The 13,205-nt window shown below is 40.7% G+C and overlaps 1 protein-coding gene across 17 annotated transcripts in view; it reads left to right on the forward strand.

The window, feature by feature from the left end:
- Positions 1–13,205, forward strand: part of PPFIBP2 (PPFIB scaffold protein 2) — a 112,372-nt gene that overhangs the window by 27,015 nt on the left and 72,152 nt on the right. For 9 of the 17 annotated variants that reach the window (XM_077930189.1, XM_077930203.1, XM_028730599.2 and 6 more), the window contains one exon: positions 4,310–4,524. In XM_077930189.1, coding sequence (XP_077786315.1) covers positions 4,310–4,524 — 215 coding nt within the window. Of the gene's footprint in view, positions 1–2,288; positions 2,314–4,309; positions 4,525–13,205 lie in introns of those variants that run through there. The other 8 variants (XM_077930170.1, XM_077930172.1, XM_077930177.1 and 5 more) reach the window with 1 other exon arrangement.

Raw genomic sequence — 13,205 nt, forward strand, 5'->3', positions numbered from 1 at the left:
AGCTTTTAATGTGTGACATTTTAGTGTATTTTTGGTCTCTGTGGAAGCCACCCAGAGTGGCTGGGGAAACCCAGCCAGATGGGCGGGGTACAAATAATAAATTATTATTATTATTATTATTATTAAGCATCTTCCTGTATAAATACAAACTTTCATAACACTTGGAAGCATTTTGTCATTCATTAACCTTTTCAGTTGGCGTAAAGCATTGAACTTTCCCCCCTCCTGCAGTCAATTCGTTTTTTATTGCAGAACAGTTGTTTGGTTTTTATTTCAGAACATATATACTTGTTGGTTGCAATGAAATCTCAATGCAGTTGTAATAAACCCAAACAATAAAGCATTGGTAAAAAAGAGACAGAGAGAGAAAACAGAATTAATTAAATATTCAACAAATAGTGAAAATTACTGAGAAAATACTATATGGTTACCACTTGGTTAAACCATTACATTAAGCCGTTACATTTCACCCTTCTAACATGCATAGCTTGCTTGCTTTGGATATCTTTCTGGGTGAATAAATTCAAGTGTGAAGGTGAGTTAGGAGCCAAATCAGAGGCAGCAGCTCTGTAACCTATGTTGCCATGTTTATGCTTGGTTGACTAAATGGGAAATGGTATGGTTTAAGTCCTTGCCTGCATTTCTTCTTCACTTCGCTTTCTGTGTGCTTCATCGTGAATTCCTATGCAGCCAATGTCATTTCTCCCCTTCTCCCCCTTCCAGCCAGAAAGTGAAAGGGCTAATACGGCAACCGCAAAAAGTTGGGTTAAAAATAACACTGCACAAAAGAATGGCATGTGGCTGGAAGAGAGGGTATCATGGAGATTGTATTTCCGCCGTCATATGCTGGTGCCTATTCTGCCCACAATAAAAGCAACTCTGGAATATCTCTACCCTGTGATACTTGGATATTCTCTAATATTCTTCTTTTGCTTTTTGTTCAACTTTCGCTTAAGTCATAGCTACAATCTGAACAAGTAGCATATTAATTTACAAGCAGTTGTGAACAGATCCTGGGCTTCCTTTGAGCTATTCCTATGTAGCAGCTCTCCATTCTGAATTGACAAACCACTTTGAAAACTAACCTTGTTGTGCCACACCCTAGTGGACATCAGAGGAAGGGCCTTTTCTGTGGTGCCACCCATACTATAGATTCACCTTCCTTCTGCCCCTTAGGCAAACAGCCACATTCATGGTGTTTAGGTGTCTCTTAGAAATGCACTTGCTCTTCCAGACCTTCACTGGTGCTTGACGTTGGGATGTTATAGTTTTAACTCTGCCCTATTTGAATGTTTTGATGTGTATTTGACATGGGACGACCTATGAGTGGAACTCTGCTCACTAGAAACTTTCCCTGGGAAAGCGGGGAGATTATTTCCATTATTTCCCCCTCCTACCTGCAGCTTCCTATACCCTCTGAAAATCTATTTTGGATGGTTGGGGGGACCCCCTGGAACTCCACATTGAAAATGGGTCCATTCCATATACATACCAATTTATTTGTAAGTTGAAAACTAATCAACATGGATTTCCTGAAATTAAATAAGCACTCAGTTTTGTTTTTGATTTAAAAAAGGAAATATTAACATCATAAGCCACATTTTAGTGCATTCATTGAAAGGTAGCCTATAAATATTATAAAATACTGATACCCCTGCTCACTCCCCTGGCCTCCTCTCCTTTTTCATCTCATCCACCCCTTTGTCTATCCCCTCACAGCTTGCCCAAACCTCCTCTCCCCTCATAGCTCACCCCAAGCTCCACTGCCTCCACAGCTTTCCCCCCACCCCTTTCCTTTCGCAGCTTGCCCCCCACCCCTTCCTTTTAAGGGAGGGCTTGGCACTTCATAGAGTGGTTTGCCACAGACCATGCTATGAAGTGCCTCTCCCCTCATTGAACAGTTCACCTAGGCCGCCTACCACCCACACTGCTCTCCTGCCTGCCAGCATGCTGAAGTTGACCTGGCCATGTGAAGTGCAGCATGATGACAGCATTACATTTTTAATGTATGTAGGAAGAAATAGGAGCAGGAACCGGCAAGCCACTCCAGTATCCCTGCCAAGAAAACTCCATGGACAAAGACAACAGGCATATAAAAGTTATGACGCTGGAAGATGAGCCCCTCAGGTCGGAAGGCATCCAACATGCTACTGAGGAAGAGTAGAGGTCAAGTACAAGTAGATTCAGAGCTGATGAAGTGGCTGGGCCAAAGCCGAAAGGTCGCTCAGTTGCAGATATGCCTGGAAAGGAAAGTCCAATGCTGTAAAGAAAAATATTGCATAAGAACCTGGAATGTAAGAATCATGAATCTTGGTAAGTTGGATGTGGTAAAAAATGAGATGGCAAGAATAAATATTGACATCCTGGGCATCAGTGAACTAAAATGGATGGGAATGGGCAAATTCAGTTCAGATGACCATCATATCTACTACTATGGGCAAGAATTCCGTAAAAGAAATGGAGTGGCCCTCATAGTCAACAAAAGAGGGGCAAAAGCTGTACTGGGATGCAATCGAAAAATGATACAATGATCTTGAAATGAATCCAAGGCAGACCTTTTAACATCACAGTAATCCAAGTTTATGCACCAACTACTGGTGCTGAAGAAACTGAAATTGACCAATTCTATGAAGACTTACAACACCTTATAGAAGTGACACCAAAGAATGTTCTTCTCATTATAGGGGATTGGAATGCTAAAGTAGGGAATCAAGAGATAAAAGGAACAACTGGCAAGTTCAAAATGAAGCAGGGCAGAGGCTAATAGAGTTCTGTCAAGAGAACAAGCTGGCCATCACAAGCACGCTTTTCCAACAACACAAGAGACGACTCTACACATGGACATCACCAGATGGGCAGCATCGAAATCAGATTGATTATATTCTCTGCAGCCAAAGATGGAGAAGCTCTGTACAATCAGCAAAAACAAGACCTGGAGCTGACTGTGGCTCAGATCATCAGCTTCTTATAGCAAAATTCAAGCTTCAACTGAAGAAAGTAGGAAAAACCACTGGGCCAGTAAGATACAATCTAAGTCAAATCCCTTATGAATATACAGTGGAAGTGAGGAACAGGTTTAAGGATTTTTGAGTACAAATGGAGACGATGATTAGGAAAGCTGTATGTGTGGATCTCTGGGTTTAAAAGGAGTTGGTCAAATTCTTGGAGGCCAAGGCTTTCAGTGGCTACTAGTCATGATGGCTATATGCCACCTTTGGGATCTAAGGCTGCAATGCCTCTGAATACCGGTTGCTTGGGAGCAACAACAGGAGATGGCCCCTGCTTTGGGGCTTCTAAGGGGCATCTGATTTCCCACATTTCATGGAAAGCATTGCTGGACTAGATAAGCCTTTTGCCAGATCAACGCTCTTGTGTTCTTAAACAGTGATGCCTTGTTCCTTAACATAGCTTTTGACCACTTCTATTTAGTTCCAAAGAGCTTTTGTGGAGTGTCTCACAAGCACCACCCAATTGAACGGAAGCTCTAGAGAAGCACTGCTTGTTGGAATACAAACACAAAAAGGTCTGAGTTGGACCTGACAAAGTAATTATTCAAATGATTACATGTGTGAAAGTGCTGGAGGAATTGCACTGTTAAAAGTGGGCTAAAGCAAACTTGTTTGACATTTATGATGGCAGTAAAAATACCCTTGCATTTCCCTGCAAAATTGTAAAATAAATAAATAAATACTTGTGGTTTTTAGTAGTGTGTCCCTGAAAAGATGGTGACACCTAATGGTTTGTAGGGGCAATTGCAGGTAGCTGGTTTGGATTTGCTATCTTCAATTTTTTCCATAAGACTGAAATTATCTTTGGCATATCCACCCTGAGATTACTATAATTATTGAGTGATTATGATAGGTAAACAAAAATAAAGAGTAATGTTGAGTTGCAGTGGGGGTGGGGGGGGCAGATCTAAAAATGGGGATGCAAAATTACAGAAGTTAAGTAAAAAGTTCCTTCAGCAAGTTACTCGTGTTTTGAATAACATTTCTGGAAAACTTTTTGAAACTTAATAGCTTTGTTTTGGAGTTTGCCCAATTTTGTTCCATTTTCAGGTCATCGTTTGGTTTTGTATGTTTTCAGTGTGCTGTTTTAACAGGTCATAACTGCGCTGGGCAGCATTCAATTATGTCTGTTGGTGAGTGGAATGGATTATAACGCTCTAAGGATTGGTCAGATAGGATAATTTTGGTCTTACTTCCCATCCCCTGTGAATGTTACCATTATTGTATCTTGCATGTAAATAACTTATAAGTAACTGGTTCCTCCTAAATTGCTTTTTCGGGTTTTGCTTGTTTTCTTTTAGGTACCAAAGCAGCTGCGGAATATACAAATGGTGTCTATGACATGGTGTCACCTGCTCAGTCAGTATATTTTGGCACACTACAGATACTTCATCTTCTGGAAGACTTAAAGCTGGCATTAGAAATGGTCAAGGATCCACAAGAGAGAGAAGCTTTGCGGAATCAGATCCCAGGGACTACAGCAGCATGCATACACGCCTGGCTGGAAGAAAATCTGGTAAGGAGAAACTCAATGTGTTTCCATATTATATTGAGAGACTAAAGACTCATGCATTGAAATAAGCAGCCAGCTAACCAGCAGATAGGAGTTCCTTTGTACAGGTGCTACTGGCCTTTAGGAGAGATCATAGTGCATTGGTTTTCCTAGGTTCAAACCATGATAGCTCTAGTTGAAGAATTCCAGTTTGCAGGGCTTATTTATAAAAAAAAAGATTATGCCACTTAATATAATAAGGAACTTTTAGGAGTTTACTTAAAAATACAACAGTCAATAAGATTTCCCAAAAAGTAAAACACAATTTTATATTGCACGTAAAAGTGATTAGTGTACAAAACAGAGGATTAAACATTAAGAGTCCATGGGTGGAATTCAACAGTGAGCTAATGCAAATGTTCTGTCAGCATAATTCTGCTTGCCAAATAGAACAAGCGCCTTTCCCCCTGGTGCACATATGTAAAGTTGAATGTTGCACTAAGAATCCTAGCAGCAACATTTTACAACAGCTGTGCTGCCAAACTAGGTGCAAGAGTAACCCCACCTATATCCCCGTAAAGGTAAAGGTACCCCTGCCCATACGGGCCAGTCTTGACAGATTCTAGGGTTGTGCGCTCATCTAACTCTAGAGGCCAGGAGCCAGCGCTGTCCGCAGACACTTCCGGGTCATGTGGCCAGCGTGACAAGCTGCATCTGGCGAGCCAGCGCAGCACACGGAACGCTGTTTACCTACCCGCTAGTAAGCGGTCCCTATTTATCTACTTGCACCTGGGGGTGCTTTCAAACTGCTAGGTTGGCAGGCGCTGGGACCGAGCGATGGGAGCGCACCCCGCCGCGGGGATTCGAACCGCCGACCTTTCGATCAGCAAGTCCTAGGCGCTGAGGCTTTTACCCACAGCGCCACCCGCATCCCTATATCCCCATACAGTAGTCTTAATTGTGAGGTTACCTATGTAATTGTGAGGTTACTGTGGCAAGGCTATCCCTGTCAAGGTGTGGGCATAGGTGTGCACCAGCTGAAGTTGGCAATGAGCACTGTCAACCACTGAAATCACCTGAGCCTTTAGTGTCAGCAATGAATCTAGGAGCACCCCCAAAACTATGCATGTGCTCTTTCAGATAGATTGCAACCCCGTCCAGAGCTGGTATATAAACCGAAGTCCTAGATCAACCATCCGTAAGGTCAGAATTCCATTGCAGCTATTAGCCCCCATCCAGCCCATGACTTCAACCAGGTACCAGTTTAGGACATACATGGCCTCTGCTTATTTAGATGTTGCAGAGAGATCATCAGCATCCTGGTGGCACCTTGCTCTGAACCTCCTTATCATCATCATCCCCAGTGGGCTTTGCATAACATTGAGGACAAAATCATTCCTGCGGACAAACTGCCATGGACCTGACCTATACAGTGGTACCTCAGGTTAAGAACTTAATTCTTTCTGGAGGTCCATTCTTAACCTGAAACTGTTCTTAACCTGAGGTACCACTTTAGGGGTGGTGCGTCCCGCTGCCGCCCCACTGCCGGAGAACGATTTCTGTTCTCACCCTGAAGCAAAGTTCTTAACCCGAGGTACTATTTCTGGGTTAGCAGTGTCTGTAACCTGAAGCATCTATAACCTGAAACGTCTGTAACCCGAGGTACCACTGTAATAGTCTCTGGATCAGGCCCCATAAGTAGGAGTGAAACAGTAGGAGTGGTCCATGGAGATAGTCCAGGAGGAAGTCAAAACTTCCTGGCAGGAGTAGACATGGTATCAGCAGATGGCGAGTTATGCACAGTCTCAAAGAACACTCTGCTCACCCACTTTGTGACTTCAGAAGTAGAAGAAGCACCTGATTTCAGGATGATATAAGGAGTGTGACACTTCCACTTGCCCACCGCTTATTTCCCAACAGCTCCTTTTCCTCCCAGCCAGGCTTCCTTCCTGTGTCCGAAGGCAGATGAAGGGAGAAGAGTGTTCAAAGGAAGGCTAAGGGGAAATGAGTCGTGGGTATGGTGAGATTTCTGCATTTGCCACCTGTTCCTTTTACTGACAGCCCCCCCCCCCACTTTCTGTGTGATTGTGCTAGAGGTGGGTCTGACTTTAACAGACAGATCTGCTTCTATCACAGCTAGCATAGCGTAGCTCAAAGACTTTCAGAAATGGTTGCCACTCAGAGTAGGCAACAGGATTGGATGGACTGATAAAACATAAGGTAGCACTGCGACATTGACCAATGGCAGGTTTGCAAAATATGTGTATGGAGTCAGCCAATTCTGAACATGATGGTTGATAGTGACATAGCACCAACAACAAACTGTGCAAAAGCAGTTTTGTGAATTTGGCCTCCGACCTAGTTTGGGAAAGAGTTCCTAGAATGCCAAGGAGACTTTGTCTTGCAGGTTAATGTGTCCTGTCGCTTTGGAACAAGTTAATGTGTACTAGGACTATGGAACACTTTCAGGTTGTTTGTTAGCAAAGTGACCTGGCTTCAGATTGCATGCCTCCAAGGTATTGTATCACAATTAGCAACATAGCACTGGAAACTGGAGACTGATGCAGATTTCTAAACATTTCACTTTGAATGAGCTGTCTCATCAAGTTGGCTCTTACCGTTCAGGATTTTGCCGTCTAAAATAGGACAGTTTGTCTAAAGAAGCTAGATGGCTATACATGGAAGGTCCACCCCATAGTGGGGATCTGAAAATTTGCCATATGGTGCAAGTCTAGCAGTGCATGTACTAAGTTTTTAAAAATAGTTATTTATGTTAGATAGCCTTGAAGCATAAATATTAAGAGTCTTGGTATCTTAATTTTTTTTCAATGTTTCCTCTGTAGTAGTCTTATTATTAATTACAGACATAAAGGTAGGAAACGGGTATTTTATTTGACAGCAGATTTGTTTTGTAATGATCTTACAAGTAAATGAATGCATACGCTGCTAGGAGCTTCCTGTACAGGAAATTGCCCAATATTGAGAAACCACAACACTTCTTTTTCTCTCTCTACTTAATTAATATATGTCAAGTCATGCTAGTTTTGGCTCTCGGTTGTTAAGCATGATTGACTTCATGCACAATTGGCTTCACTATTTTTCATTCTGTGCTAATATTCATTCTATGCTAACTTCTGCTTAACTCCTTGTGAAGCGTGCTCTGGTTGACAAATACCAGGGTTAACATTATTTGATACAATTTGCCCCTAAATGGAAAATTAATCAGCAGAACGCTATCTTTAAAACTCTAAATATTTCTACATAAACCTTTGCTGAGATTACCTTTATCCTCATATATACGCAATATGACACAATTATCTTTTGGGCGTTAATAAAATGGATTTCTGTACAGGAATTGTAAGGTATCTCCAAATACGTTTCCCAGATGTTTCCTATCAATCAAGGTTCTGGCTAGTTTCCTGCATCCACTTCTACAGCTTGAAAAACAAACAAACTTGGAATTCAGTATTAGTGGTTAAGAAGTTTTCCTTCCCAGCTCTTTTTATACATTCATCCAACCGCTACATGTTTAGGGGGAGAATGGAAATAGCACCTTTCCATCTGTACCTTTCATCTGTAGGTCATTAGTTCAAATGTGGTGACAAGCTAGCAGTCTGAAAACCACTGGAATCTGTTTAGTTAGCAAGCGATCTGGAGGTCAAGGTTTCCAGTTGCATTCTTAGTGTTGCATTACAGTTCTTTAAAACTCAAACAGCCTAACTGGCATCCATTGTTCATCTGAATTAGAAATATGACGTACTTAGCTTTGTACCTTTAGCAAATATATAGTTCTATCCCATTAATGATTGTGTCTGTGGTGAAAGGTGGGCAATATAACAGCTTCCTGCCCTACAGACTGTGGTTCTGCTATTGATTACTCATTCAATGTCCTCAGTTTCTCCTTTTGAGTTCAGTGATCGTAAACTGATACTTCCTGATTAGGCCATGTCGTCTTTCTACAGTCAATGTGTGCTTCTCATCTGACACAAATCCCTTCAAAGCCAATGTGAAGGTGTGCTTTGATGAAAGCGATTCAAGAGAGACTCCACTTCAAGGTTTAGTCCACTTTAAGGTTTTGCACTACATGTGTTGTCATCCTTTGTTGTTGTTCTAAGTCAAGTTATCGTTGCCAGAACGTCTGCTTTGCAAGTAAAATTTCCCTTGTGCGGCTCCGTTTTTGTCAGGCTTAAGAACAAACATTCAGGTACCCATTTCATTCAATCATTCTTCTTCTCACAGAACACAACCCCTCTCCCTTTTTTTCTCCATCAGAAAGCAGTTGTGTATGTTTTGGAGTTGGTCCAAATCCTGATGTTCCCAGAGTCTCTGTGATCTGTTGAAAAAAATTGTAATACAGTACACATATGAAGTGCCCTTAGGAAAGAAACATGCCTCCTTAGATCTTAACATACAATAAAGTCCAATTCACTGGCTTTGAAGAAAGCAATCTTTGTCTTACTTGATACATCCCTTTCAGTAAAAGAATGTCAGTAATGAAAATATGAGTGTTCAGTTTGTTGTTGGAATTGAGGTATTGAATCTAGAGTTCATACGCTGTGCAAATAAGCCATGTTTGGGAGGAAAGTACAACTTGCTTCTAACCACATTGCCCAGCCCACCACAGATTGGCACTTCTACCAAAAGCGAAAAATGGCTTGCCTGCTTAAATTACAGGCCAGTCCATATTGTCAAAGGCAGTTTTGGCCTCTGAGGCTTTTTTTTTAAAGGCGGGCCGGATGTAGGGTTGTCTCCTGACTAACCTTTTCATGGAGAGAAGACCTCCTTCCATTTGTGGACAGTACTGCTATCCAGCAGAGGCTTCCCCTGGAGAAAGGATCCAGTGGAATCCCAATCCCCCCTTTCTCCTGCAGCCTCCAGTACAAGGTCCCAACCCTCCAAAGCAGATTTTCAGGAGCCACAGGAAGTTGCAGGGAGAAGGAAGAATGGACAAAAGTCCCCTCTTTTCCCTGACAATGACAGTATCCCAAGAACACAGTTACATACAGGGGATTTTGGAACAAAGCTCTACATTTCAGGAGTCTAGCCTAAAGCTTTGCCAAATCAATTTGTCCAGTTACCAGTCTTTTGAGTTTAAGTAGGTTAGGCATTTGAGGAGTCTCGTGAACATCTGTAGTTCAGATGTTACTGAACTACAACTCCCATCACACCTGCCTGTTGGTCATGCATACCTGGGGCAGACAACCACCTTCAATGGGTCACAAGTTCCCCTATCCCTATTTTTAATGATGTTCGTATTCATTAACTTATTGCAAGCTGCTTTGTGAAGGCTTGTATTAAGATGGGATGTGTAAGTAAATAGACATGTAAGTAAATAAATGTCAGTAAATAAACAATGCGGAGAGGTGCTGGATCTTCCAAAAAATAAAATAAAAGATCTAGAATTAAAAACCTACTGTGGATGTAATCTTGTTGGTCTGGTTTCTGTTTGATGGAATGAGGGAAAAAATGAAGTGTTTCTTTTACAAAATATGGAGGACTGGATGCACAGCATTTATTTCAAACAGCAATCTGGGTAACTATGCCAAATAGTTTTCCTTCCGAACAAGAGTAGGAAGTTGACGGTATCTGTTTATACAACACTTTGAGCTATATTGTAATGTTGTATGGCATTGAAGTATTAAATCATTGTATCCATATGTATTCATATGTGAAAACACTGTGTCTCTGTTTCTGTGTGTGTGCTCACTAAATAACACTTATCTCTGGGAATACTTTAGGCTTCTAAACAACAGAACACAAACTGAGATAATTATTGGTTACTTGCTGATATTGGATACAATGACATAATTATTTGCTAAATATTTTAGCAGTGAGGGATCACAAAGTGGGTAGTAATCTTAACATTAAAAATTATACACTAAACCATTCTTGGCATGATCTGCTGAACTATACACTAGTGGAAACTTTTGGGGAAAGTTGTATTTCTAAGGTTTGATGGCTCATAACAGCAGTCCTTTTTAGAATAACACCACAAAATAATACCATAAAATTATATACCATTAGAAAGATAATTTAATGCAGAATATGATGCAACAAACTCTGCCAAAGTATCTTTATTCTATCAAATGTTATAGCCTAATAACTCAAAAAAGAAAGCATAGCTGCCTTATGTAAGAAGTGGATTTCCATAACTGAAAACTGACCTAGAACAAACAGTGAAAATCGTTGGCTGGTCATCTAGAAAGCGATGTAACAGCTAACCTGAATCCAGAAAAATCTGTGAATCTGATTAAAGAAGCAACCAAGGAATAAAGCACAATTGACAGATGCAAAATCCTTGGTTCACTCCTTGGGACACCATTGTAGGGCTGTAATTGCGGCAAAAGATATCTATACAAAGTACTAACAGAAATTATGAGAAGCTATGCAATACTCTTTATCATGGTTTTCTGTGTATAACTTCTTTATTTGGCTATAACTTTTGATAAAATAAAGATAATTAAACAGTTTGTTGCATTATATCCTGTATTAAATTATATTTCTAGTGATATTTAATTTCATAGTATTATTCTAAATAAGAGATGTTATTAGCCATCAAACTTCAAAAATACAAATTTTCTTAAAGGTTTCCACAATTTTGGCCATTAGCGTTTATACTTTGTTACTATTCCTCCACCTGACTTTACATTTCTCAATGTTGACTTTTCGGTCTTAATGAAGGATTTACAGCTACCACTGCTACTCTGAAAATGTATTTAAATGTGCACTATGAATACTTCTACAACTTTGAGGGGAGAGGGAGATTTGGTATTGGTATTTATTTTGTAATTTTTTTAAAAATGATGAGGATACAGTGCTCTAGTTCTACCGGCACTGAAGAATGGAAAAAATCCTTCTTAAATATCTTACTACTAAATAAATGACAATAGTTTTTGACTTTCCTTACAGTTAAGGATTTGCTTTGGAGCAAATCACTGAATCACCTTGAAGCATCAATTGCCTGATCTTGGTATTGACATAATATGATACATGGCTTTAATTTTGCAAATGTTGATGCTGCATTCTTAAAGACAGCATTGATAAAATACCTTAAAACTCCTCTGGAAAGTATAGCTAAGAAGAAAGATTTGGATCAGAATTATGTTTGCATAAGAAGATGTAATAGAATATCCTCTCACCCCCAATTCCAGAGTGACCTTTAGTTTGAATACTTTATTTTTTTTATTTAAAAAAAAGACACAAAAAGCCATTCCTGGAAGTATTCTGAATGTTGAAGTGAGCTATGTAATTATATACTAATCTTACTGTCAATGCCAAAAATATAATGTATAGTTAAACTGGCCAATATACCAACCTATAATTTGGGCAGGAATCTTGCATTTCTAGTGTTTCTGAACAAAAATGCATAAAACTACAGAATATTATTTAGGGCCCAATTATTAAGAAAGTGGTGTCTCTCTACTTATTTCCCTGTGTGTCATTGCTTCTCTTTCTTCTACAATTACTTGTAAATAGAAGGGGAAGTGTGTTATGGGAAGTGGTCTGAGCTGCAGAAACTTTTGGAGACAGTGATGATTGGTGCACATAGGCAGTTCCCCAAGCCCTCAGATTGACTTGGAAAAATTATTTCGAGTTCCTCCATTTGGGGGGGGGGGGAATGTACAAGTTAATCTGTGGAGAGTTTGCTCATTTCTACTCTGCTTTGGCTTCCAATGTGCTCAGTGATATCAACATACGTTCCAATCAGATTTAGTGATATAACGATGAGCAGGTTTGCACATAAGGCTAGCCAAACCATGGCTAAGAGTGAGTTCATGGGGTTACCAAAGAAGAAATTATTGTCATTGCACACCTGCTGCTTGGCTTAGTGTGTTGTCCAAACCTGGGCTCATGATTTGTCTCCCTCCAGATGAACCATGAGCTGCATTCAAGTGTTCTTTGTTTCACAGCCCATGGTTTGTCTAGACAAAGCACAAGCCCTGGTTTGGACAACATGCTAAGTCAAACCATGGCTTAGCTTGCAACGATGCAGCAGCAGGACTGGGGAGGAGGACAGCAGCTACAAGGAGACCCACATGTTAAGCCATGATTTGACTGGGCACTACATGCAAACCAGTTCATTGTCTTGCACTCAAATGTTTCTAGTATGAAAATTACCAAGGAAAAAAATAGTGCTGAAGTTGTACTCTTGTTGTACAGCAATGCACTGGCACAAAAATAAAATCTTTGGGGCATTTTTAAAAAAATGTATAGAAACTCACATCCTGAAATAATTTTTTCATGCTGGAAATATTTTTAGCCCTATAATCATAACCAATGGACACATTTTTAACTTCAGGTGAAATTTGTAACTGAAAAGTAGCACATTTTTTTTTAGTGATGTGGATTTCATTTATTCTATATATATAAAAGTAATATCTTGGTATTTCTAGTTACTGCAGACCTGACTTTCTGACCTAAATAAATAGTAGAGATCCTCAAATTGTGGCCTGAACACATAGGCGCCGACTCCATGGGGCTTGAGGGGGCCCGAGCCCCCTCAAAAATTCATTTGGGGGGGCTCCGCCCCCCCAATAATCTCCGGCGCCCCTCCAGCAGAGCGCCATCGCCGCCCCTCCCCCAGCCCAAAATGCACAGGGAGGGGCGGGCTGCATGCCTCCTGCCCTCCCTCCCGAGCAAACGCTCCACCCAATTTCCTTTGGAGCTGATTAATAGGCGCAGCACGCTCTCCCCTATTCGCTCAC

The sequence above is a fragment of the Podarcis muralis genome, chromosome 1 (assembly GCF_964188315.1).
Source record: "Podarcis muralis chromosome 1, rPodMur119.hap1.1, whole genome shotgun sequence".
NCBI lineage: Eukaryota > Metazoa > Chordata > Lepidosauria > Squamata > Lacertidae > Podarcis > Podarcis muralis.